We start from the raw sequence: 27860 nt of genomic DNA, 5'->3' as shown, positions 1-27860 counted from the left end.
CATCAAAGGCCCCTGGCATTTTTGTGAAAGGCGCTAACTGCTGCTTACTAAATATATTTGCCACTTGGTAACCAGCTGGAGACACTGAAAGAGGCTAAGAAAGAGACAGAGGGCACAGAAAGCTGTGTTTTCTAAATGGTTTCAGGCCACTGGCATTTCAGTAATAGCTAATACAAAACAGATGTCAGGTGCTATGCTCCACTGGCTTTCAACGGAGGGTCTGCCTGGACCCATGATTAATCACCTGTGCTGGGGGGTTAAAAAAAAAAAAAAAGTTCTACCTGGTCTTTTTGTGTATGAAAACCTAAGGTCAGGGTTAGCAATCAAGGTGACAGGCATTGCCTCCCTGCCGCATTGCTTCTTAAATACATGTAGGACAACTTGGGTTTGTCCAATAAACACAAAATTCACCAACAAACTGAACCCTAGCTAGGAGGGGACATTTGCCTGATTGTAGAAAAATGGCTAGCAGTCTGTTCCAGAACCTTCCACCCCTTCATTGGCTTCTTCTTAAAAGTTAGCCAAGAGTAGGATTTTATGGCAGTCCAGGAAATTCTGTACTTGCTTGGAATCCTTTAAAAAATTCTCCCCAGCAAGAGTGTCAAGAAAATCTGTTTGTTTTTTAGATGGCATGGGGGCCGAAGGATAGTGTGGCCACTTCCTTCCAGCCATCTTACAAATAAGATCTTTTTACATCATGACTCCTACTGAAGATTGCTCTTCTCATTTGTCTCCTCTGTCTGGATGGCCTCTGAGGTGGGAGAGTTGTGAGGTAACGTGCATGGAATTCCATGCTACCTCAATGCAACTGGAAAAGGAACACATTTCCCTCTGTGGCATCTCCCAGAGCTGGTGTTGCATGTGATTCTTTGTTTTTCCCAACATGGTCTCAGTTTTAACTAAGTTGGTTTGAAGACTTTTGTTATGAAAACCAGCTACCTCAACTGCCACAGCTGGGGAGGATTTAGCAGGTGGACTCCTACCCGAGAAAGCCCTTCGTGTGTGTGTGTGTGTGTGTGTGTGTGTGTGTGTTTTTAGGCTAGAGGGAATGTATTTGCTTCCCCTATTTCTGCATAACAAATGACCACAAACAGAGGCTTAAAACAATGACCATTTATTATCAGTCTCCTTGTGTCAGGAGTCTGGGGACAGCATGTTCTCTGCTCAGACTCTCATGAGGCTGAAATCAAGGTGCCAGTAGCTATGCTTTCATCTGAAACTCAGCTCCTCTTCCAAGATCACCTGGTTGTGACAGAATTCGATTCTTTGGGGTTGTAGGACTGAGGTCCCCATGTCCTTGTTGTCTGTCATCCAGGGCCTCTCTCATCCCTCATCTTTGGCCCCACCGTTTTCAAAACCAGTAATGGAGTCTCCCTCCCTTTAAATCCCTTCCTGCCTCTCTTTGAAATCTCTTCCTTCTGGAAGAGCTGAGTCCCCTCTAAGGGCTTCCTGTGACAGGTGCTAACTATTGGTTCATGTTCCTAAAGCTTTCACCCCATTATAAAGTGGGACGACTTTATATAGTTAGATTCTCAGTGATCATCTGATTCAACCTGAGCACCTAGAACAAAAGTTATTCTGATGAACGCTTATAACTCTGGGAGATAGGAAGGTATTGGGGGACATAGTCCACAAACTAAAAAGACCTAGGAGGGCACAGAGGAGCCTGATAGGCTGTAGTGACATTGACCACAGGACCAGTTAGAGAGTGAAGCCCCTCACTCTATTTAGTGCTTAATATTAATAGTCATAATAGTCTTAAATGGGCATTGTTATTATTATTAATTATCATCATCATCATTCCCATTTTTCAGCTGAAAAACCCAAGTTACAGAAAGATTTAGTACTTTGCCCAAAAGGATAGTGTTGATTTTAAACCCAGGAAACTGGGTTCACAATCCTTGATCATCTATCTGTGGTAGTGTTGTTAAAAGCCAAAGTAAAGTTCTTTCCATCTATTTCCCCCTGGCCCACCCCTCTGGGAGCTTCTGCAGTGCAATTCTCCCAAGCAAGTGCTGTGAAAACATAATTTTTAATTATGTAGGTGGATGTCCCAAAGAGGGTCTGCCTTCAATTGCATGACTTCTCAGAGTTCTTTCAAGGGACCGATTAACCAGGTTACCCAACCCAAGACGGGTCCTTTGCCTTTGTGTCACAATCAAAACAATCATTGACATGTATCTCCTCACCTACTTTGGACTTGTGCACCACTCTGGCTGTCCAGCTTGTACTTTAGGTTTTCCCTTCTCTGAATCCATGCGTGATACACTATGAGCTTCATCTTCCTAACCTCCCTCAGAACATGCTGTCTTCAGCTTATGATGCTGCCTTTGCTCCCTACTACCCATCCCCAAATTCTGACTCTGAGGGTAAAAATTGCAGCTCCCACTCATCTGACTCCGTAATCTTTTCATGACTCCAATCCAAATGTTCTAGGCAAGTGAGCAAATTCCTGCTGTAACCCTCACCAAACTTATGTGTCCAAGACATGAACTAACCACCTCCAGGTCTCTGCTCTAAACTCTAATACTTCTTTCATGATGCACTTGATTTTCCACCTACTGTTATGAATGCATTAAATTTTCTAGTTTATAAGCTTCTTGTAAATAGTGAATGTGTTTGTCTTTCAATGGTCTGCTAAACAATAGCCACCTGCACATAAGAAGTCCTAAATAAGCAGATGCTAAATTAATCCTCCTCCTCAAAGTCCTAGGAAATACATGAAGCAGCTATTACTGTCATCCCCATCTAATAGTAAATTGAGGCTCAGAGATGATGAGTGACTTGCTCATCTTCATAGAAAAAAGGACAGATGGAACCCAGCAAAAATTCTTTTAACACAGAATGATGTCTTCAGTTATGATCAATCATTACTTTTAGAGATTCAACCACTTTGATATAATTTTTTACTTTGAGCAATGGTTCTTAATTGGGATACACCCCACAATTGCCCAGAGAGTTGTTTTATAAACATCCCTTCTAGAACAAAATATATGCAGAAGGGAGGCTAATATGTATATTCTAAAAATTAAATAAAATAAATTTTAAAAGTTCCAGAAGGCTTTGGTGTATCCCTCTACTTAAGAATCACTGATTTACAAGGGTTTCCAGAAGGCTTTCCTCCCAAATTACCTCCCTTAATGTGTAAAATTCCATAATTGGTGACTTGCTAAGAAATTGTTCTCTGCTTAAATGCGAATTAATATTAGGCCCTATTATTCATTCAGTAAGTATTCATGACACAGTGCAGTGAGAATATCTATATCTGTTTTAGGGTACTTATTTTCAGTGGTATATTATTGGATATATATACTGTCTTCTATCAGAGCATTTCTTTCCAGTCTTCAGAATTTTTTCAGCTTCTACTCCCACCTCTGCAGCTGGCCTGGCTCCTGTACATAGAACTTTTCACATGTGAAATGTATGTATCCATGAGTCATAGGATTCATAGATCATACTGAATGAATTAGCCAGCTTTTCCAAAGGACAGACTGTGTCTCAGGCACAGCCCATTTCCAGATCATCTGAGTAATTCTTTCCTCATCTCCAAGCCTCAGTTTCCTCATCTGTAATGGGGACCCATAAACACCATTTGCTGGCTCACAGTAGGTATGCAAGTCATGTCCTTCTTCACCCCTCCTTGTGGATTAAATCCCTAAGGATGTTGTTGAGCAGCTGGTGGGGAGGTGAAAGCAGGGTTTTCTTCAGAGCCCTTGAAATCTGTCCATGCAGACGTCCAGCCACCCACTCTAATGACCAGCCAGCTCCTGCATGCATTCCACAGGGGCATGACTGAGCAGCCTGGAGAGCCCTTGGAACATGTGTATGGGACTATAAAACATGCCGTAACCTTGGAATCCTGACATCAAAAGGGAGAGCTTCAGTGCCTGATAAAAATGTGCGTTCTTCTCAGCAAACCACTCCAAATGCTGTTTTCTCCACCCCACTGGGAAGCTTGTCACTGCTAATGTGATTCTTATGATTCTCACCGCTCTGTAGCCTCTTGATCTTTACTGAGATCTCTCTGCCCCAAGTGTGTTGGAAACACAATGTCCTGTCTGGTGTCCAGTACTTAAAATAACAGACTCTGGGTTTCTGCTGCCACATTGAAATTTTACTCCCAGATCTCTCCCCAGTACCCCAACACCATGCCAGGGGGAGCAGCCAAGGACACCATGGGCAGAGAAGTGGATAGAACATTCTTAGACCACTGCGGGCATTCTTTAATATCAACTTGATTTTCTCTGGCTTAATTTTTCATAAATATGAACTTCTTAAGTGGTGATAAATATTTTATGGAATGATACTTTCCATCTCCAGAGACAAGGAGTACATTTTCCAAACAATACTGCCTAGCAGCATATTTGAATTGTCTTAGTCTGTATTTTGACAATAGTGATGTGATAAATAATTTAAGGAGGGTATCATAAGTCTGTGTATGTTTCTGTCCATTTTTGAGCCTAGGAAATAATAAACTAATATATATCCTGTGGATTCTGGGTATATAAATGTTTCCTCCATTAGAAAGTGAGCATGGCACTGATATTGGCCCACAGGCTCATCAAATTCATCTCTTCTTTAACTTATAGGGAGAAATGCCTTTCTCTCTCTCTCTCTCTCTCTCTCTCTCTCTCTCTCTCTTTGCATACCAATGGTTTTACAGGGAAGAAATTTTCCTTTTTTAAGATAGGTCATTCTGGTAGTTTCCACTGTCCATAATTCCTTCTGGCCCTCTGGGAGACCGAGTTGTCCCAAACATAGTTTTGGAAACGCCACAGACCATTGTTTTTATTAGGGGACTGCAAAGCTTTGTAGTAAGATGCTTTGTGTTTTATTTGTTTTCCTTCCTCTGCCCCAGCTGTTTTTGTTTTAACAGCATTGGAGGGAAGGTTAAAGCACTCTTGGCCTCTGTTAACCTAGCCCATCTCTCAAGCCAACAGGGCTAGAGATCTGGTCAGATAGAACAGCAACATACAGGTCATTAGCCGGAATGGGTTCTTCCCTGGTTTTATCCACCCTCATGAAAGAGGTGAGGTTGACAGGGGGGCTGATTCCATGTTGAGTACTTGGGAGCAGGTAGCTGTCAGGGGAGCAGGTCACCCCCACAAAAATTCACCTTTTGAAAACCAAAATTCATGGCCCAGTCTCATCCACAGAGATCCTGATTCAATTGGCATGGGGTACAGCCTGGACAATGGGATTTTTCCAGCCTCTCTAGATGATTCCAAGGTGCCACTGAAGATGCCGAGGGCTACTGCTATTAAAAAAATATAATTAACTTTTTGAGCACTTGCTGGATACAGTCCTGAGCAGTTTTCCTTCATGAATCCCTTTATTTCTCCCAATCTTCCTATGAGATAAGCTTATCTCTGTTTTACAGATAGCACTGAGATTTCAAGGCTTTATGTTCTCGAGGTAGAGTTTGATTCCCATTCCATTTAACTCCAAAGCCTGTTCATTTTCACTCAACAGCCTCCTCAGAGAACCTAGAATTAGGTAAAATAAACACATAAATTCTCCAGAAGTCTGCATAAGAAATCTTCTTATTCTCTTATCTGAGTAAGGACCTTTCCTAACTTCCATGTAAGATATGGAAGAAGAATCTCTTAGGAATTTTTGGCATTTCAAAGAGGATTTTCTTGTTGTACACATTCTCCCAAGTGCCCAGGTACCATCCTGTCAATGACCAATACTATAGAAAAGGATTTGTGCCAAATATTCCTTTCATTTTCGCAAAGTACTCTTCAAGTGAGGATCTCAAAGCTCAAAATAATTAATAAAATCACCCACATCCTGTCTAGTTGAGTAGCATTTTATATGTACAAATTCTCCTCTGCCCCCAGGCCCTCAGAGAGAATGCAAATGTTTCCAATTTTAAAGAGTGAGCAGTAGGTAATCGAAAGGAGTTGTATCTTGGCCAACTCCAAAGACCCCAAAAGCATTTATAGTGACCTATATGAGGAAACATGGTGACCACAGAGTGTGTCATAATGGTTTGTCAACCGTGCTGTGCTAATAACTGATGCAAAGATAGCAAAGATAGAGCGAAAGCAAAAACATTCAGCTCTTACAAGTCAGATATCCCTGGAGCCAATATTATGATCTATTTGGTCAAGCCTCCAAAGGATCTAGAAGCACTGAAGTGGTGACATTAGCTGATGATCCAGTTACTTGGGTTAATCAAGGCAGAAGGGACAGACGGGGCCAATTAAGTAGCTGAACAGCCCAATGACAGATGAGTCATTATAGGCAAGTGCAAAGATAATGCCATTGGGAAAAGCAATTTAAGTCATTCGGGCACTTCCAGGCCAGGAAATCCTTCCAGTCTTAGAGGGGGAACATTTAGGAGTCATCAGACCCAGCCTGATGAAGTCATCTATTCATTGTGCAGCTAAGGATCAACAAAAGAGCCGAACACACAAGGGGACAGGACATATGGAATAAATTTTGGTGGCTGGGATGTATTTCTGTGACTTCATTTCAATCACCTTTATAACAAATCTTACCTCTTTTTTTCCTTCTGCCTGTAGTCTTTCCTTCCTCCCCATGTTTTTATCTCTCTAAACAGAGTTTTGATGTAGGAATGAACATTTTAAGTAAATATTCTCCTTCCCAATTTTTAGTTTTTATCTTCAAATAGACTGATCTTTATACATATATGAGTTTCTAAGAGGCACTTTAGATGTTACAAAACTATTCTTTTTTTTTATAAACACCAAGGAGGCTGTTTCTATGCAACAGAACTTTTATGTACAAATTTGTACACCTCTTCAGATCCTTTATGTTTACTTCACAAGTCTAGAATTGGAAGATGGGGGAATGTTATACTATTTTGTTAAGTGAGTGGGAAAATACATTGTTATGGTTTAGGTATTAGATGTCCCCCAAAGGTTTATATGTGAAACAATGCTAGAAAGTTTAGAGAGGAAATTGGGTTATGAGAGTCTTAACCTAATTAGTGTGTTAATCACCTGATCAGGATTAACTGGGTGGTAAGTGTAGGCAGGTAGTTGTGGCTAGAGGAGGTAGATCTTTGGAACATGCCTTTGGGCTATATATGGTTTATATTTTGTCCTTGGTGAGAGGAGTCACTCTTTGCTTCCTGTCTCCTGTACTGAGCTGTTTTCCTCTGCCACACCCTTGTGCCATGATGTTCCACCTCATCTTGGGCACAGAGCAATGGAGTTTGCCAACCATGAGTGCCAAATAAACTTTTCCTCCTCTAAAATGCTCTTGTCAGGTCTTTTGGTCACAGCAGCAAAAAAAATTGACTAAAACATGCCTTGAAGGAAACTATACTTGCAACTGTTTCTGTAAACCTACATGCCATTTGGGAATCCCAAAGTAAAGGTTTTCAATGACTGCTGTATTGATAAATCCAATAGATTCCATCTTCTGATGTATCTTCTTCTCTGATTGTCACTGTTTTGTCTCCCTTTTAGGTTCAGCCTCCTCTTCCCAACCATTAAACATGAAATTATTTGATCTCTAAAGTCTCATATGCCCCCTCCCTTTTTTTAGACAATCTTCCATGTTTCCAGACATAGCTTTCTTCATACTCAATTACATCCCACATCTTGCTTCTTTCTCAACCACTCTGTTCTCCTACAAACCATGGTACCATTGTACTTATTTCTTATACCATCATACTCTTTTCAGGGTTTTGCTCTGATTAACACTTGCTAGCTCATATCATTTTTTGAATGTCTCAGATTTGTTCCAACCTCCCTAGTGTGAGCTTTTATAACATCCCATAACATTTATTTACAGTACTTATTAGAATTATAGTTTTATATGTATTTGTGTGATTTTTTGATTCATGTCTACATTCCCCACTAGACTATAAGCTTTTTTCTGTTTCTATATCTTCTCTTTCTATTGCTGTCATCTAACTTTGCACCTCCCACCTTTCTTCTTCATAGGTTGCCATAGCTCTTGCCAACCAATGGCTTACTCTGTTTTGCAGATTCTGCTAATAAGCTTTTCTCTCTGTCTTTTAATTTCCACTCTTACTGCCAACTGTCAGTTCTCACTAAATTTTTTGCATCCACACTCTACTAGCTAGAGACCTGGTTGGTCTACTTCATATTTATCATGTCTTTATCAAGGTTCCTTTGACAGATTACTTCATGGCTCCTTGTCTAATGCCCAGTGGACTTCACTTAGGTCAAGGTCATCCTCCTTCCTTTGTTTGTGGCCAGGATGGTGGGATTGAAAGGCCAAATGCCCTGAGAAAATACAAGACACCAGGGCTGGGGTTTGGGCTCAGCAGTAGAGTGCTCGCCTAGGACATGCAAGGCCCTGGGTTCGATCCTTAGCACCACATAAAAATAAAAAAATAAAATAAAGGTATTGTGCCCAACTACAACTTAAAAAATAAAAATATTTTTAAAATTGAGACATTTTTTAAAAAAAAGAAAATACAATACACCAGATACTTTCTTCATTACAGTCTGCTTGGTAGGAACTAGCATAGTTGGGAAAGGATCTCCCTTAAACTGAGGTTGTAGGAAGGATAAAACAGAAAATAAGCATGGTAAAGAATAGAACAGAATGATATCTTTCCTGACCATGAAAGACTTTCAAACCATGATTTTTTTTTCCATATTCCACGGTAGAAAAATTCATACAAATGAATTTGACAGCTCTTATTATCCATTGTAACGTTGGTGTGCTTCCAAGTTGTGCTTGTTCACCTTGGAACTTGATGAAATTGGACCATGAATAAAAAAGATAGAAAAGAAAAGGAGCACAGAAAATTGTAGCATTCAACATCCTGCTCCTTGGTTGATGTTCTGCTCAACAAAATCTCCATTCCTCTGCATATGTTGTTAGCACATTAAGATGCACAGGTTAAGTCCATTTGGGTCTGATGAGCAAAGAAAAAGTCTTAAAGGAGGATCTGAAGTATTTGGGGAATGACAGAACCTACTAAACACATGTCAGAGTATTGGATAAAGTACTCTTTAGTGGCTACCCTACTGTTTCATCTTTACGTCTTGTGTGCAGAGCTTCAGGCCCCCACCCAAACTGAAAGGGGTTCACCAGTTCTCCCCTTTAGCAGCCCTGGCTTCTAATCCTTGATGTCTTACCCAACCCCTTAAAACTTGAGGTTGTGAAAAAATTTCTCAAGATTCAACCCTTCAATAGTCTCTATTACAAAAATGAAGAAATGAATAAAAATGTAATTGTGACCTAAACAGCTGGCAGAGATGAGATTTTTATTAAACTTAAGAAGATATGACCACCATCCATTTCCTGGGCAGAGCACTATAGTGTTGAGATTAATAGCACAGATTCTAGAATTTGATTGCCTGGGGTTAAACTCTGGATTAAATTCTGGCTTGACTATCTACCAACTATGTGAACTCAGGTAAATTACTTGGCTACCCCTCATGTGTAATATGGTTGGTGCAAAGATTAAATAAGTTACCCAACATCAAGTGATTACAACAGTGGTGACATTAGATGTGTGTGGGCTATAATTGTTGTTTATATTATTATTGTCCTTTAAGCCACCTGATCCAATTAATGGCTACCTGTATCACTTAGGACACATTTGCTTGAAAGTAACAGAAAGAAGATTTATTGGCTCACACAACAAGGAAATCCAAATGATGGCCTAACTTTAGCGTGGCTGAACCCAAGTATTCAAATGATGCCACCCAAGAACTCTGCCTTGTGCCTTGGCTTTCATCCAAGCCAACACTATTCTCAAGCAAGCTTCCTTTGCATGGTAACAAAGATGTAGCTTGAGGACTACTCTGTCCTTTCACTTATTCCTCAATGGATCCTAAGAGAGAGCCTAAAATCCCAGGTTCTGTTCCATCATTGAGCCCATAATCAGAGGGATGGAGTATTTCAATCAACCAATCCTGGACCTCGATCTACATTTGTAGCAAAAGGGACAGGTAGGGCTAACTCTATACAAATATCATGATCCCCTGGAGGAAAGATGCTCAGCAGAAGATACCCACTGCTCAACCCTTTGTGAAAGCACAATCTCGGACCATCTTTTCTAAGGAGGGACTAGATGATAACAATTGACATGTTTATTGACACTTTTAGCCTTTTTCCATCGAAAGAGTTCCAAATATCCATGACTGAATGTTCAAACTATTGCAGAGCTTATAGAGTGTGACCTCTGGTTCAGTCTAAATGAACGTCAGAACAATCAGAATGGAGGAAAGCTACCAGCAACCAGCACAACTGTAGAAGGACATTCCCACTGAACAGCAACACTGCATCGATTGCAAACACTGGGTTGAATCTAGGGGACTCAAATGTTCAACCCTCTTCATTTTCATTGAGCACACCCTCTCTAATTCTTTCTGCTTTATTCACCTACCACTTGGAGGCAGGACTGGAGTAGGCAGTTGTTTTCAGAACTTCTCCTACTCTTTAATTCCCTTTATCGTCTTACATGTTTGAACCCTGATTTGGGACACATACTTGGGACAGGGAATAAGCTTTTGAACGAAAGCTTGAAAGACCTTGATATGGAGGGATGGAGGAAACATACTCTTCTTGTTGTCTTTCCCTGCTACCCACCCCCCACCCCGCCTAAGGAAAAGAGAGGTCCCCACCTTTTTTCTCTTTTGTTTTTTCCTACTGCCACCAAGTACTTCATAAAACAACCATGATATCAGCTGGAGTAATCTTTGTTCAAGGATACACTACTTCTTCAAAACCAGGTTGAGGCAACCTTTGATTAGAGACTTACATCAGGGGTAATTTAATAGGCCAGCTCAATTTGGCTAAAATGTATTTATCAACAATGAGTGTGTGTGTGTGTGCATGTGTGTGTGTACTTCTTATCACACTTGATTCTCCTAAGTTAATGTGTTCAAAGCACTTAGCACAGAGTTCACACCAAATAAATATTCCCCCTCTTCCCCACTGGCCCTGAAGTCTAGCCTTAGTAACTTATTTAATCTTTGCACCAACCATATTTCACCATGATGAAATAACAGATAAAACACAAAGATGAGTTGTTTAGCTTTACTTGCTTACAACACCTAGCAGCACCTCTTCTTCATCCTGTCTTCCAGACACACAAAAGTGTCCACACCTGCTCACCAGGAGATATTTCCCCACCCTTCCCTTCCAGCTAATATGCATGCCTACAGAAAGACTTAGAAATGCTTGCCAAATTGAGTTGACCTTTGCTTCCCTCTTCTCAATGGAAGTTGATGGATTTCACACCTGTCTCCTTTTAGGATTGCAGAGAATACAGCAACTTGCAAAAAACACAAAATACTTCCGAGAGAAACTGAAGGAACTGGGATTCATTATCTATGGCAATGATAAGTCTCCTGTTGTTCCTGTGCTCCTTTACATGCCTAGTAAAGTAGCGTAAGTATCTAAGGACTCCTGGAGTCACACCTGAACCCCAAGCTGACCTAAGATGGTGCTATTGACCCTCTGCAGTTTTCCTGCAGTTATTAGATTATGCATTTGAAAGGGGTACTTAAATTCAGAACTCATTTATACAACTTTTCAGAATCCACATGCCAGACATAGCAGAGGTTTTTCCATATGTCTTATAATAAAAGAGTCAGATGCTTAAGGACCAACTCTCTCCCTGCTACCATCTTCAAGCTCTAGAAATTTGGGGGAAGTCACTTATCTGCACTATAATTTAAGAATGATCCTGAGCCTCCTTCTAATCCATGGTCTTTCTTGGGGAGAACTTGCAAAGCCCAGTTCTCTCAATATCAATATCAAAACAAATCAGACCTTGTCCCATTGAACTCTCATGACCATTCTCAGAAGTGGGCATCCTCATTCAGGTGTGAGAAAGCCAAGGCTGAGGGCAGTTCAACAACTTGCCCAAGGTCATATAAATCAAATGGTAGTAAAACTAAGAGCAAAATCCAAAACCTAGATTCACAACAAAGCTCATTCTCCTAACATCAAATCTTAATGCCTCTGCTGTAAGCCTATTTGGGGTTGTTTTCAACCAAAAATTGAGCATTGGCAACAACTACATAGAGGAAAAAATTACTTTTTCTCATTATGGCTCAGACAATTTTATACAGGAGCCATGCTTCAACCTGTGTGAGACTAATTACCTCTCTGTTAAAAAGAAGTTAACCTAAAATGTTCCTAAATATTTATTGGTGTCTTTGACCAAGCATAGGGTGGAAAGTAATATTCAACATAATATTTCTTAGATTCTAAAGAGCCCAAATTCCCTTCCAACTTAAGGCCATTGCTGGAAATTTCTGTTTGACCCTCTAACAGTCTGGACAGACTGACAGACATATTCAATAGAAAAGTACCAGTGAAAGGGGTGTGGGGCACCAGTGTTGTAAACTAGGGAGAGTAGGGTTAAGTTCAAAGTTCCCAGAAGACTGATTCTTAGAAGCATGCTCTGGTGTCATTTCACCATGATGAAATAACAGTTAAAACACAAAGATCAGTTGTTTAGCATGCCACACCAGAACCACTAGTTGGTCCTTCTCTTCATGAATCTGGTTCAGGAAAACAATGCATGGAGCATCCAAGGAGACAGAGTGCTATAGAAATGTTATACACCAAGGCATTCTATGGCAGTGGGGTGAAGGATGACAACAGTAATTCCCAGTAGTAGATGATTTGGGAAGGCACACACACACACACACACACACACTCACACACACACATATACACACACACCAAAAAAAAACACACACACTCAAAGTGGCTGGGGAATTGCATGTCCTAGAAGGAAAATTCCAAATTTAGCTCTTAGGTAACTAATATTTGATCATTAGCTCAAAAGAAGGCACCCAAAATAAACTTGCTTGGGGATACAGTGCACAATATTGGAGTGGCAGCAATAAAGGAGTGTGCTAGGTAGTTCTCACTTTCATGAAAGCCAGAATTAGGATCTCAACATGTTGGACAAATGAACCAACCTAAAGAGAAGAGTCTGTGAATAGGAAAAAAGGGGGGTGGTGGCAAAAAAAGCATTTCTACTAATTAAAATCTATTTATAACTGTTATATATATTAAAAATGTACATATATACATATTAATGGGGTATTACATGATGTTTCAGTATATTAATATACACTATATAATGTTTAAATCAGGTTAAAAACATCTATCTCAGTAGGGCACAGTGGCACATGCCTATAATCCCAGTGTCTAGAGAAGCTGTGTCAGGAGGATGGTGAGTTCAAAGCCAGTCTCAGCAATGGCAAGGTACTAAGCAACTCAGTGAGACCCTGTCTCTAAATAAATACAAAACAGGACTGGGATATGGCTCGGTGGTTGAGTGCCCCTGAGTTCAATACCTAATACAAAAAAAAAAACAACAAAAAAAAAAACATCATTTCTTTCTGGTGAAAACATTCAAAATTCTTTCTTCTAGCTATTTGAGATATAGAGTACATAATTGTCTATAGTCACCCTATTGCACAATAGCCAGCTAGCTCTTCAAATGCATTCCAGTTCAAGTAGTCACTAATACAATATGCCTCATGTAAAACATATGCTGTATGGCATAGTGAGTGGTTTTGAATCAAAAAAGAATTTTGACTGCCTCTTAGGAATCTGTGGAATCTTGGAAAAGTAGTCCAACCTTCTGAAATCCTAGTTTTCTTATGTATAAATTGAGATATAAAAATACCTACTTCCTAAGATCATTATGAAGATTAAACAAGGTAAGTTCTTTACAGCATTTGGCATGTTGACTCTTACATAACCGTGTTAGCTGTTATTAATAATATCAATAATGTATATGATGCACTTAACATAGTTCTTGTTTTACTATAAGCATTCAGCCAGTGATAGCCATCATTACTGCTGTGATTATTGTTCTTTTATCATAATGATGATTATTAGTTTCAATTGAGTACAATGATGAGTCATTGTGGTCACATGACTCTCCAGAATGCTTATTGCAATTTTGTTTACATTAATAAAAACAGAACTCCCAGAAAAATTAGCAGGTAAAGATCTTGCATCGATGATGCTATATTGAGCACTGGATGATATGTTGAAGTGTTGTGTTCATTCCAGTTGAAGATTGTTTTCCAGGAGAAGCTAAAATTGCTTAATTCTGATTATATGCCAAACAAGGGTATTTGACCTCAGTGATCATTCACGAGTTTAACCATTGAGGGTGGGATATTGACACAACAGTCAGTTGAAACTGTTTAGAAACCGATTTCTAAGGCTCACACAGGTTGTAGGCAGCAAAGCTCAGAATTCAATTTGCCTCCTAAACCTGAGCACTTTTGAATACACAGCCGTTCAAGCTTCAATCCATAGGAGAAAATTCACATCTCATTAAAGAAACAGAGTATAAATTTAACTCTCTTGAATGCCATCATCGGTCATTCAAAAGGAATCAGTCACTGTGACAGAAAAATATCTGTTTGGATTTCCTACAGAAACTGAGAAAAAGTAAGAAAGAAAATATAATCGCTAGTAGGAGTTGCTGGCAAGAGCTTATTTTACTGGCTGTCTTTGTTCCCTTCTATGATACTTCTTCCATTGAAGGTTTATATGCAGAGAAACAGGGAGTTGATTGTATCAGACAGTGTAGAAAACACTTTTTTCACTTACACATTTAAAAACCTTCCATGTTATTAAAACATTGTGGTTTCTCCATATTTCCACTTCTGTCAAATGAAAGGATAATCTCTAGCTAGTTATCCTTTTGAACAAAGTCCTGTTACAACTCTACTACTGGAATCATCTATGGCATCTAGAATAATGTGATGTCACCCATGAAATGAGCACTTCAATAATCAAGAATGTTTCATATTTGGTATGTAGTATAGGGAGGATTTGTATTTTCCTTCCGCAGTTCTTGTCTTGAACTTGGAACACAAGATGTGGTACACAAGACGTGGTCATGCTGCATGTAGTGAGATGCTAATGTTCATCATATCGTCATCATCATCATTATTATTTCACCCAGTTTAGCTTTTTCCTGCAGATGCCAGTTCTAATTTGCTTTGGGGAATAAAACCCAGAAGCTCATTATATAAAATGTTCAGTGCAATCATATATATTAATATAAGGATATTAGCTGTGGTAGTATAAGTTTTCAAGTCAAAAGTGCTCCAGGGAGACCCTGAATTAGCCTAATGAATCAATAGAGTCATATATTTTGCTCTACATTTTTGGCAAAACTTGCTTCCTTCGGTACAAAGGGAAACATGCAGACAGTGAAAATGGTCTTCTGGGGCCCGAAAATTGGCCTGAGATCATGGGTCAGGTGGTTTGTACTCTAGCAATAAAAGCACTTGACTTGTTTCTCAGACAATTATGAGCTCTCATCCTGTGCAGTTCCGTGGGCAGCCTTCCATAGGGTGATCAAGAAGGAGACAGAACAGTAGAAATCAAAGGGCTAATCTTGCCTTGCCCAAGCCAGGGGGCCAAAGAGGCCGTGTGTCCTGTAGGTCTCACAATCTCCACTGCTTCATTTGATAACCTGCTTTCTGCATGAGGCAACCAAAAGGCAGACTTCTAAACAGCAGGACAGATGAATGGGCAAGCAGCCTTACTCTCCATGTCTGGTTCTAAATTCTTCCTGAATTATGACTGTAGGTTTTTGTGGCTCTGTCAGTATCCAGCCTAAAATAATATACCAGCAAACTCTTAATGCTCAGAACAGATCTGAGGCTTTTACTTTACTTATGGGTAGAGCCACTCAGTAATTAAGGTTTCCTGCAGAGAGCAACAGAGCCCAAAGCAGGGAAAGACTCACTTGGGGGTATGTGCCTTTTTATCTGACCTTGGCTCTCAGCACAAGCAATTTACAGACTTTGAGTTTAATATTCTAGAATTATTACTGAGATTAGCTTTAGGAAAAAAAGAAGGCTAGAAGGATGAAGGGAAGGAATCAGAGCTTATAAAGGTTTACCCTGCATCAAAGAGCTTTATCTGCCCATGAATTTCTCTGTGTGCTCACTTCTTACCCTGCATCCCTCCTGCCTGATTCCCCTTGATCCCAGTCAATGGGTTTATTATCCCAGAGCATACCTGCATATGTTCATTCATGCGCTTAAAAAAATGAGACCCTTGCTATTTCTTATTTCTGATTTTATGTAAAATATGATCTTTGGTTCTGGAATGGGAATGTTGGGTTGGAGATTGGATTCTACAAACCCTGAGATCCTGATCTTCAAATTATAATAAACAAATATAACTTACTGGTATTAAGTGTTTTAAAACATATAGATTTGCCTTTAATATATATTCTTTCTAATGTAATTGTAATGTATTAGGTGTTTTTAATACAAGGAACCCAGCAGATTAAAGGTTTTATATCAATTCAGTCTTGTTAAACCAGAGTCATATACATCAACATTTTCTGCTCAATCTCACAACAGACTTAGTGCTCACAATTATCAAATGTGTTTGTCAGACCCCATAATAACCCCATAATACTACACACTTAGTTATGGGAGATATCAAATGACCACCTGCCTCTTTTCAGTTGCATTTACCAGAGTTTAATAACTTTAAATCTACTTGTTATTATAAAAAAGAAAAATCAATTTTCCATCTTCCTTTTGGGCAGTGGGGATCAGGATAATTCTGTCTCCTGTATGTTAACTTTTCCTCCTTTTCCTAAGGGCTTTTGCAAGGCATATGTTAGAAAGAAAAATCGGGGTGGTCGTCGTTGGATTTCCAGCTACTCCACTCGCAGAAGCTCGGGCTCGGTTCTGCATTTCGGCAGCACATACTCGGGAGATGTTGGACACAGTAAGTACCCCACAGGCCAATGGGAAGTCTACTTGTGGCACCTTGGATTCTGAACATGTAGTTTTCTTGAGCCAGATTGGGATTCTCTGCATTTTTCTTGGGTAGTATAAAAGCACAACACAAGTGACAGATGAAACTCACTGCTAAAAACCTAGGGTATGGCAACAATACCCAACAAAGTGATCAACTCAATTGAAGGAAAAAAAATCAGTTAGTAAAGGTAAGTCAAGTCAGTATTGTGGTTTCATAGAAAAGACAAGTAAATAGGCAAATGTGCTATAGACTTGTTCTGCAATGTGAAAGCTGACCTTCCATGCTATTTTTTAATGTTTATTTTTTAGGTGTAGTTAGACACAATACTTTTATTTCATTGGTTTATTTTTATGTGGTTTGAGGACTCGAACCCAGGGCCTCGCCCATGCTAGGTGAGCTCTCTACCGCTGAGCCACAACCCCAGCCCCCTTCCATGCTGTTTTAACATTAACTACCTGTATCCTGATATTTTCATAGCCACTAAATCTTCCATCATAAAACAGGACCCAATTAAGCAATACATTGGAAAACAAACAAGGACAGACATATATGACATCAGCCAGATCAAAGTCAGGTGGAAATAATTTCAAAACTGCATTTTTTTTGTCCTTTGATTTCAGTTTTTATATTAATGAGTAATATCAGAGAACTAAGCCATCTCAATCAGTTTGGGTTAGTGGAATGATCTAATAATATCAATGTAGTTACAATGAACAAACCCTGGAGCAAAAATAGAAGTCTAGGAGTAGATACAAATAAACAACTAATGATAACATCAGACAGAATAAATTGTGAAGACGAAATATGTAAATGACACTGTGGGAGCTTGAAGGTGGGAATGAATTATAATAATGGGGGAAGATTTACAGGTAAAGTGACTTTTCAGCTGAGTCTTTTTAATAAAGATTATGGGGCATGATTCAAGGTTTCTGACCAGTGGTACAGCATTATCATGTCACTATGAAAGAAAAGTGACAAAGGGGTTGAAGAAGAAAGAGGCGAGAGGAAGGGATCTAAAATGGAGGTGTTAGAACAAAACAAGAAATGACAATGACTGTGACAGCAGGAAGACAATGGATCTATGAACTGACATTACAAAAGCAGGAATTGCCAATATCTGTCAAATGACTGGAGCAGAACATGTATGGGAAGAAACAAGAGCAAAGGTAATTCAAGGTCTCTAACCCTGGTGAACAGAATGGTAAATTAGTTAAATGAGCTAAGGTATTCAGTAAGGATCAGCAAGTCTTCAATGGGAGTAAACTCATATATATGCTTGTTGAGATTACATGTCCATGGGCCATCTGTGGAAGAGAAAATCAATTCTAGAACTTAAAGGAGTGTGCAAAGCTGAAACTGCTGTAGTTTCAGGAATTGGGGATTCTTTTTCTTCCACAAGGTAGAAGATATAATTGTCCAGGGAAAAACAAGGGTAAACAGGCTAAAAGCAAATTCTTGTGAAGTACATGATCCCAGGACACAAGGATCACAGTGGGAACTGGAGCTAGAACAGTCAGGAGAGACACGGGCTAGTGTAGCGTTGGACACAGTAAGAGGAAAGAGTTTTGAGGAGGAAGAGGAGAATTAAAATATTCTCCCAAAACTTAAGAAACTTCAAGTGGGGTGAGGGATGAGAAGAACATCTTGAGTTAATAATTCATAGCAACTCAGTGTTTCTTGTAGTGGACAGTTTTAGGGGAATGTAAAGAACAGAAATAGTACAAAGAATAACAGGATGAAGGGGATAGCTTGAGCTTTCTCTCTCTCTCTCTCTCTCTCTCTCTCTCTCTCTCTCTCTCTCTCTCACACACACACACACACACACACACACACACACACATACCAGTGACCATCTCCTTCTTCTTTATCATTTATCCCCTCAGGACCTAAATCAGTGTATAGTACATAATAGATAAACAATAAAAACAGATTAAGTGACACATTAATAACCAAACTAACTCCAGGTTTTGAGGTGATAGGTAAACTCTGTTGTTTGTCTTTATATCCTTCTATATTTTCCAGGTTCTCTCAAACGAGTCTATATTTCCAGTAATTTAATTTTAATATATTGCTTCTTTTAAATGGAGTGAGACAGTGATAAGAAGGAGCAGGCAAGTACTTCAAAAAGTTTGGTTGTAAATTCAAGAAAATTAAGGCAACTTGGGAGGTTGAGGCAGGAGGATGGCGAATTGGAGGTCAGCCCAACAACTTAGTGAGAGCTCAGCAACTTAGCAAGGCCTTGCCTCAATATAAAAATAAATAAATAAAAAGGACTAGAGATGTGGCTTAGAGAAGGAAGGGAGGGAAAGAGAAAGGGGGAGGGAGAGAGGTATAGAGGAAATTAGAACTAAGAAAAGCCTTTGAAGATGGGGAAAGACGTGTACATGTTGTGTACATGTTTACACATAGAAGGATGAAGAAAGTGAAGAGGGAATCCTACAGGTACAGAAGACAAGAGGACATGGCCAGGAAGCAAGCTCCCAGAAGTGAAAGGAAGGATTGGACAACAGAGATGAATTTGTGTTTCTTGCAGAACAATCAGCATTGAAGTATCCAAGTTTACCCTTGTGATTTTCTTCAAAAGTTCTTCATTGCTGTGGAATACGTGGTGTGAAAGAAGCAATGAGCCAGCATCTAGACAGACTGCTCTAAAGTTCTGGGATCATGCATCCATCTCATAAAAATTTTGAGCAGTTCTTTAATATGAGTTTAAGAAAAAGTGAAATTTGACCTGTTGAATAGCCAGGGCATTTAACGCAGCAACTGAAACATCACAGAATATAGAAAATATGAAACCAAGTGAGGCCAGAGACCATGTTTAGGACAAAACACAGAATGATTTCACTCTCCCTTTCTGACTGAAATCTGCTCCTTTACCAATGACAGCTCTAGCTTCACCTAATCCTTCCACCTGCCTGATAAAGGTTATAAATTAATAACCAGCTGGTGAACTGCTCCTGCTACTTCACAGCATCCAATCCAGAACTGGGTTGGTCTCTTCTGCTTTAAAATCTTCTCAAGCACAAAACCAAATGCAATAAGAAGCCCCTCCAAACTTCAGGTCATTAGTTGCCCTTGGCTCTGGAGCTTTTCTCTCCCATGCTGCAGCAAGCTGAAGAAACCTGTCTTTGAGTACCGGTGCAGCAAACTGGAGAAATCTATCTTTGAGTAGGGTGCATTTTAGATAGTCTTGGATCAGGGAACTTTAACAAAAGCTATTTAAATAGTTTATGTATGCATTCCCAATATATTATGTACATTATTTAACAGATATAAAAATAGAAATTAAAAAGATTAAGATAAAAATGAATGAAACGCCTAATATTCTCGTCCCATGTCCTCCATAATTGCCACATATATCCCACAAGGGCACAGGTACTCCTCTTTGCAAATCTCTGAACTATCCCATGCCCATCTGCAAAGATCAATAGAAACTACCCTAAATTGAAGTCATTTAAAAGACAACTTTTGTTGCTTTTTCTTAGTATACAGATTTGATTTATAAGAAATAGGAAAGAACATTTTAAACCACATAACCTTATCAACAAGAAATAAATTTCTCTTAACATGTTAGTGAACACTTTAGCTGCTATTAGTTTGAAAGACTTCTCAAACAGGAAAGTTCATAAGCCTCATTAATCATTCACTTTAATGTTAATAATTCGCACTCTCACTTTTACAGAGTAGATCCTAATATTGTTTTTTTCCCCCTTATTTGGCAGGTTAATAAATACAGGCTTAGGGCTATGGATGTGGTTCAGTGGTAGAAGGCTTCCCTAGCATGCATGAGGCACTGGGTTTGATCCCCAGCACCAAAAATAAAATAAAATAAGTCAGAAAGATTGGAAAGGTGTGCTCAATACCATTATTATAAATATAGATAGAGAGAAATTTATAAATATCTAGCCAGCCAATGAGTTGGATCCTTGTGTATTTAAGTTGCATTATTCCATGGAATGTGGAAATGAAAGAGATGCATTTTTAAAAACAGGGGTTGGGGTGAGAGTTAAAGCATGGGAGGACTGAGGGTGATGCTAATTAGCTCCCACAATGTTCCATTTTGTTCTTGGCCAGGTTAGTTTATTGTGTCATGAAGACACAACCTCAAATGGATTCTGCAACCTTATCTTTTTCTTCCACAAGGTTATATGTAAGTCATTAAATTTTAAATAAATCCTTAAAGGTTTTAGATGGGTCAGCTGTTTTTATTCTTCTCCTCACATTCCCCAAATAAAATAAACATTCATAATGTGGAGTTAGGCCATTAAATAAAATGAATTAGCATCTAACATTCCTCTAGGACTTACAAACCACAACCTGATGATATGGATCTTGCTCCTTTTCTTTAAAATCAAAGGAGCTGGCAAAATAAGACTGAGTCTTTGTGAAGCTTGTCATTAATCTGGGCTTTGCAAGGCAGAGCCACTTAGGGGTTTAAAGATAACTGACGGAAGGCAATCTCATTGCAGGTTTTGGAAGCCCTTGATGAAATGGGTGATCTCCTGCACCTGAAATATTCCCGGCACAGGAAGTCAGCACGCCCTGTACTCAATGACGAAATGAGCTTTGAACTTGACGATTAAGTTTCCTGGTCCTGGATGGAACATAAAGACTTTGCCAGAAAGACCTCCCTCCTTGCCTCAGAAGGAATATAAATGGATTTCTCCCCCTTCCTAAGGACAATTTTGTTTTTCAGACCAGCTTAATTGAACTGAGGGAGACATCATTGTGTTTTTAATGTCTCAACATGTGACTACAGAAATGAAAATATGGTTCCAGATTTAAGTTTCTCCTCCCCTCCCAAGTATCTGCTAGAAACACACACACACATACACACACACATACACAAACACACACACACACACACACACACGTATACCCACATGCACATTTCTAAGAATATTTTTAATGGCAATGAGTCTGCTTTAGCTGCTACTGTGCAGCCTGATTGGTTCAGAACCTTTCAGGAGTTCCAACCAAATGAGAGGATTTTGATGGTGAATTCCACAATCTCACTGTATGTTTACTGTATTTCATCTACAGACAACAGTAAGGGTTGTGGAGAGTAGCTGGAGTAGCTGACTTCCTCATTCCACCCATAAAAGTTCTTGCTACAACTCATCCACATCATGGGAAGCTCCAGGCAGGAGGGTAAAGAAATGTTGCTTCTACCATTTGCCACATTTGGACTTTTTCCAAGGACAAGTGTCAAAAGACACAGTTAACGTTTTAAGGGAGAGAGCAGAATTGGCCTGCAGCAACTGGAGACGTCTTTAAAGGAAACTTTTCCTTTTCCTCTTGCCCTTCTATGGTTTTACAGCTGAGTTTTTGAGGTTGGGAAAATCAAGACTCTTGTATCATAAAGGAGGGCACAGAAAGCAAGCACAGCCAACTTTAGGCCTAGACTAGAACTGTAAAATTATAACTACTCCAATATTGCTTGTGCCATACAGAGTGAATGTTTAGCATGCATAGCCTTTATTACTTTAAGGAATAACGTGCCATTTTCCTGTTGAATTCTGAGTAAAAGGTAAGATTCAATCTCCTTTAGAACTGACTCCCAAGACTACACTTGAACAATGTATTGATTCAAGAAGGACACTTAACATTGAATTCTCTCATCTCCTTCAAGACTGCCACACTCCTTCAGGCCTATTAAATAATACTGTGAATTTGGCACATATACTCAGATTGGGTGCAAGGTGGGCCTGCACAAGTTCAAGCAACTAACTATAATTTATTTATTTACTCTCTCGTTCTCTCTCTCTACCCTCTCTCTTACACACACACATACAATATGAACATATTCTTCTTTGAAAAATTAGTCCTTTGCTAATTGGATCTAGTTGGTATGGAAAAAAACAGTGGAAAACCTTATCTTTAACAAGCTCCCAGATGGTGCCCAGATTTGGAAACTCTAAAGAGCAGTGGTGACCTTTTAGCCAAGCTTCTGTAACAGTTCGAATGAGTTACAGAACATTCCACTCCATCAAATGACACTGTAAACAAATCACTTCAAGAGAGGTCTGGCTTTGTGTGACACAGATGGGCCCAAGCTTTCAAGCTGTGCGCTGAGATAGAAACTCAACCCGCAGCACCAGTGTTGGTGGAGAAATATGCCCCGATGCTCAAAGCTCGTTCAAGGAAAAAGGTGATTGGCATGGAAAGCTTTTTATGAATTATAACCCCCAGTGGGTTCATCAGTTTAAAAGTGAATCATGGTGAGGAAGTTCCTCATGAATGGTTAATGTTAGCGATGGAAGAAAAAAAAAGAAGTTCTGAAAATTCAGTTGCTTCATCCAAGGATTGGTTTTGATAACGAATTCCAACCCTCTCAATGAACTGGTGCAGCATTATTTGTGCAATGAAAGCATATGTCATATAAATGTGCAAAGACAAGAGACATGTAGGCCTTTTTAAAATATGCATTTGAATGACATTGTTCCTAGTGAATTGTCCAAAATGTCTGACTATTCTGAAGTTCTATAAAGGACAAAAGAGGTGAGGAGAGCAGTCAGACATCTAAGCCTTCCCTAAGATATAACAAAGCAATAAACATACCCCTTTTTTCTATATCTGTCTGGGATCTTCACATATGCCTTCACACCTAACCTTTGAGTTTTAAGCCCCTAGATGAACAGGTGTCTTTGTCAGCAGAAATATCTACCCTTAGAACTTTCATGGAGGAACCTGAGTCTAATTCATTACTCACCTGGAATGTGGGGCAGGGAGAATAGTTCCTTTTCATTAAGATCCAAGAGTCCTGGACAATTTAATACATTCCCATATACAAGAGAAAAGACCTATTTCTATCAGAGAGCCTATGCTGAATATACACTTACAATAACAACTCTAACCCAAGTGGAATGCTTCTTGAGTACACCAGAAGAGACCCTGACTCATAGAGCTAGCAATGTAAGAGGAAAAGGTTGATTGAGAGGGTGATTGTGAATAATGAGAAATTTTTTATTTTCATGAGCTGAGTCCTCTAGTGATAGGTTAATAAGACCATGATTTCAATTCAGTAAGGATTATTGAGCCTTGATAACTGCATCAGAGTTTGGGTCCATTAGGAGAAAGAATTTTCTAACAGATCTATAATGTTTTGCATCCCCAACACTCATATTTGAATGCACACACACACATACACAAATGTGCCTTTCCTTTGCAGAAGAAATGAGCAAAAAGGTATAAAGAAGAGAATCTTATTGGATGATAGAGAGATGGAAAATGTTGTTCTAGAAGATAAACTTCAGAGAAGCAAAAGCCAAAGGTTTCAGACTGGCATTTAATAAGGATACCTTTGCACAATAAGGAAATGGCATAGACTCACTGCTAATATTAACTTGGAAAGATGGCATTGTGGATATTTGGCCATAGAACCTTTTAGTATGTTTTGATTTGACAGAGACCGCAGGCTTCAGAATTTACTAGGAGGCTTGTTAATGTACAGATCCCTGGGCCCCACACCAGACCTCCATGGAATCAAATAGCTGTGGTGCCCAGGAATCTACATTTTAATAAGCCTTCTCAGGTGATTCTAAAACATGCCAGAATTAGGAACCATTATTGGAGGTTTTGGTAGACCAGTTGGCCCTAATAACATAACATGGAACTTCATTCTGATTTTCTGTTGGTATTTAAAGAAGCTTATACAAAAGTGAATTTATTCTATGGCCACCCTTTTCTCCTCAATGGAACATTTTCTTCCCATTCTCTAAGTTACTTTTCTTTTTACAAAAGAAAAGTGAAAAATAATATGCTTTGGGGCCAAATTCCTTCTCCAGTTTTCTTTTGCATCAATATTTACAAGATTTTTTTTTTCTCTTTGCATCACCTTGTTTCCTTGAATGTGGTATCTTCTTTTTTCCTATTTTTTCTTCCTATCTTAAAAAAAACTCAACCTGATTATTTATTTATTCCAACAATAGTTCCTCAGCAGGGTGAAATTCTTAACAGTTTCTCAAACATGCAGTATGCCTCTGTATTTTTCTTCAAAGACAGCAAATACGTAAATGGATTACTCTGATTTAAAAGCCTAAGTTCTGATGATGAAACCTGCACTCTGTTAAATATAAACTCTGATTTACAGCAGTAATAACAATTGTAATAATGGCAATGAGAACATCATGTGGTGAATGCTTTGCACTTTTTCCTGGTCTCAAAACTGTAAGAAGGACATTTTTGAAGTTTGTTCTCTCAGAGCCTACCCAGCTGTGTAGTCTTTAGGAAATTAAAAGGAGATCATATCTTAAATTTTTCTAAGCAATTATTGTGGGATACTGGTGTCATGATGTATACAATACATGGCCAGTATGTGTGTGTGTGTGTGTGTGTGTGTGTGTGTATGGGTGTGTGTGATGTGTTTCACTGAAACATTTGAGGTGACCAATTTTACTTCATTCTGTCTATGAAATATTAGTTTCTTGAATAAACAAATCACCAAATTTACAGTATAAAAAAATAATCAATGATTTTGTTGTTGTTGATTTAGTTTAGGTTCCCCTGAAAATAAAAAGACTGAGGTGGAGATCTGCATTTAGGAATTTCACTGGAGAAAACTAGTAGGGCTGATCGGGGCAGGCTTACACACTCATGAGAACCAACTGAGCACATCTCTTTCCAACTCCTCGTTCAGTGGCAATGCATTGAGAGCACAAAATTAGCCACAGTGGGTGTATTTATACCATGGAAACTGGAAAATGGTATGAATCAAGGATCTGGAGAGATGGCTGTTAAGCATTTGCCAGCATGCCACTGAGATCATATACAATGACACAATACCTAGGACAAGTAAGGGAACAAGATTAGGAAGAGGGGGAGAATTTGAACTGTGATGTAATCATGACAAAGGCCTCAGTCAATTCCATGGGAAACTGTGCAACTGAGATAGTCCTCTAGAGTTATCACAAACATAGGGAAAGGAAATCAGGCCTTTATGTCCTCTTACCATCAACCAGTGACTGGTTAGACGTGTAAGGCATGCATGACTTTGGGTCAGAAAATTCTATTCAGCTAAGGATTCAGCTGTTATCATTTATGGTAACTCCTATCACCAAGCTTCAAACATGATCAATTCATGGCCAGGCTTTTACTCTATCCCGTCTCCTACTTTACTCCCTTTCCCATCAGATTACTTTAAAAGGAACCCCAGAAATCATCTTGCTTCATGAGTAAGTATTTCACTGAGACTCTCTAAAAGGTAGGGAATATCTTAATTTATTCCTCCATTCTCAACCTCATTGAAATATAGCTCTTCAGGAATAGCAAAGGACTCAAAATGAGTCAAATGTTAACCTTTGCTTTCTGTCTCATAATAGCCTGCATAGGAATTCCCTGGGTCAAAACTAGGAATTATTTCTAAAGTAGGTGTGTGGTATCTTGAAAGACAACCATGCAATCATCTTCAGAAACTTACCACATGCCAAACACTGTACTAAGAACTTCAACATAAGCCATCTTCCGGGTGCTCTTGTAGAGATTTGTAATAGATTTCTTGGATGGCAACAGGATCCAATTTGCAAGTGGATTAGCAGAGCAAAAGAGGACTCCATGACTGATGGTACATGGTTCTTTCTTGGAATGCTTGTCCTCTTCTTTATCAAATCAACTTTCTTAAAAGGTTACTCAGCTAAACTTTATATATTAGCAGGAGTTACATTAATCCCATTAATCTCTTATTCAATCAAGAATGAGAGAACAAGTCAAATCAATTTACATGTTTGGAAAAGGCTGACACCTATGCCAGTTTGGGTTTAAGTTAGAACTTGTTATTCTAATTCTCACTGCATCCCTTGATCCAAAGGACAGACTGAAATCTGACATTTGCAAGTCAACTGCTAAGAACTTATCACAGACACAGATCAATAAAATCTCCAACAACAGAAAGTAAGAACAGAAACAAGAGAGGATTTTTGGTGCAGCATGAAACAGTGCTCCCTTTTATTCAGGCCAGATGCTAATTTTTATATCAAAAATATTGATTGAAGGGACTAGTGATTTTGGCTCTCACCCAAGTTTATTCAGGATCTTTCTTAATTAGGTTTGGGTCGGCTGCAGTGCCCATGGCCAAGGGTAGGTCTGGCTCCAATCACTACATGGAGCTCTCTACTTCATCACGGGCCAAGGACTAAGGCAAGGAAATTGCAGCTTCTTTGTTTCTCCTGCCTGAAAGTTTGTTTTTTTCCAGATTTGAAGCATGCATGGAGCAAATGTGTAAGGAAGACCAAAAGAAGTGTACTGGCTTCACTGTGATGAGATCAATCCACCCTACAACTTGACTGTGATCCCCTGCGTGAATAAAGCCCTGTGTGTGAAAAATGAATGGGTAGCAATGTGAGGTCATGGAAAAAGATCTTGGCATCTTTTAAATGAAAGCTTTTCAACAGACTGATGCAGTCAAATCCATCTATGAAGTATTTTAAGCGGGTAAAATCATCTCTTTTTCAACCATGCATGGTTTCTCCATAACGTGTCTATTTTGTAAATAATTGCAGTTGTCATGCAACTATTTTTATAGTGTCCATACCAATTCCATATAATTTATACAAGTCTTTTAAAAAACTTCACACACATAAAACTTTAATAAATCATAGTCACAAATTATAGACACCTATAACAAAATGGGTTTTCCACTCTATATAAAATAGTGTGTTGATGTTAAAAATATATATAATTCAGTTCCCCTAAAACATTTCCAACCAAATAGCTATGAAGTTTGAGCTCTAAAAAATTATTAAATAAAACTTTAAAGTATAAATCTGTAAGAGATTTTATTAACAAGACAAGCCCAACTGAAGTCCATCAAATGTTAAAGATTTCCTATATAGATGACTTTATAACTCCCATAGATAGTTAATTGTTCTAAGAATATTATACACACACATTAAAATATTTTATTAAAGTAGGTTCATATCTAGTAAGATGAAAATTCTTTTGAAATTTGCATTTTTTTGCACATTTAGTATTTGTAATAGCCAAGTTGAAAGAAAACATGATAGCTTTTCATACTAATTGACCTGGCCCTCCACTGTGAATAAGAATAGAGGAACAGAGATTACCAGATATTTGAGGAAAACCAAATGGGTAGTCAAGATGAAAAAAAGAGAAATTTTTCA

General features: G+C 38.9%; 1 protein-coding gene across 1 annotated transcript in view; it reads left to right on the top strand.

Moving 5' to 3' along the window:
- Sptlc3 (serine palmitoyltransferase long chain base subunit 3) overlaps positions 1 to 21889 on the top strand; it is a 143725-nt gene extending 121836 nt beyond the window's left edge. The window contains exons 10-12 of the mRNA XM_027922326.3: positions 11220 to 11355; positions 16581 to 16710; positions 21213 to 21889. Coding sequence (XP_027778127.3) covers positions 11220 to 11355; positions 16581 to 16710; positions 21213 to 21326 — 380 coding nt within the window. The 3' untranslated portion in view covers positions 21327 to 21889. The remainder of the gene's footprint in view (positions 1 to 11219; positions 11356 to 16580; positions 16711 to 21212) is intronic.
- The last annotated feature ends 5971 nt before the right edge of the window (positions 21890 to 27860 follow it).

This window comes from Marmota flaviventris, chromosome 2 (genome assembly GCF_047511675.1).
Source record: "Marmota flaviventris isolate mMarFla1 chromosome 2, mMarFla1.hap1, whole genome shotgun sequence".
Taxonomy (NCBI): Eukaryota; Metazoa; Chordata; class Mammalia; order Rodentia; family Sciuridae; genus Marmota; species Marmota flaviventris.
Note: the sequence above shows the minus strand (reverse complement) of the source record. Positions and strands in the feature narration are given on the sequence as shown.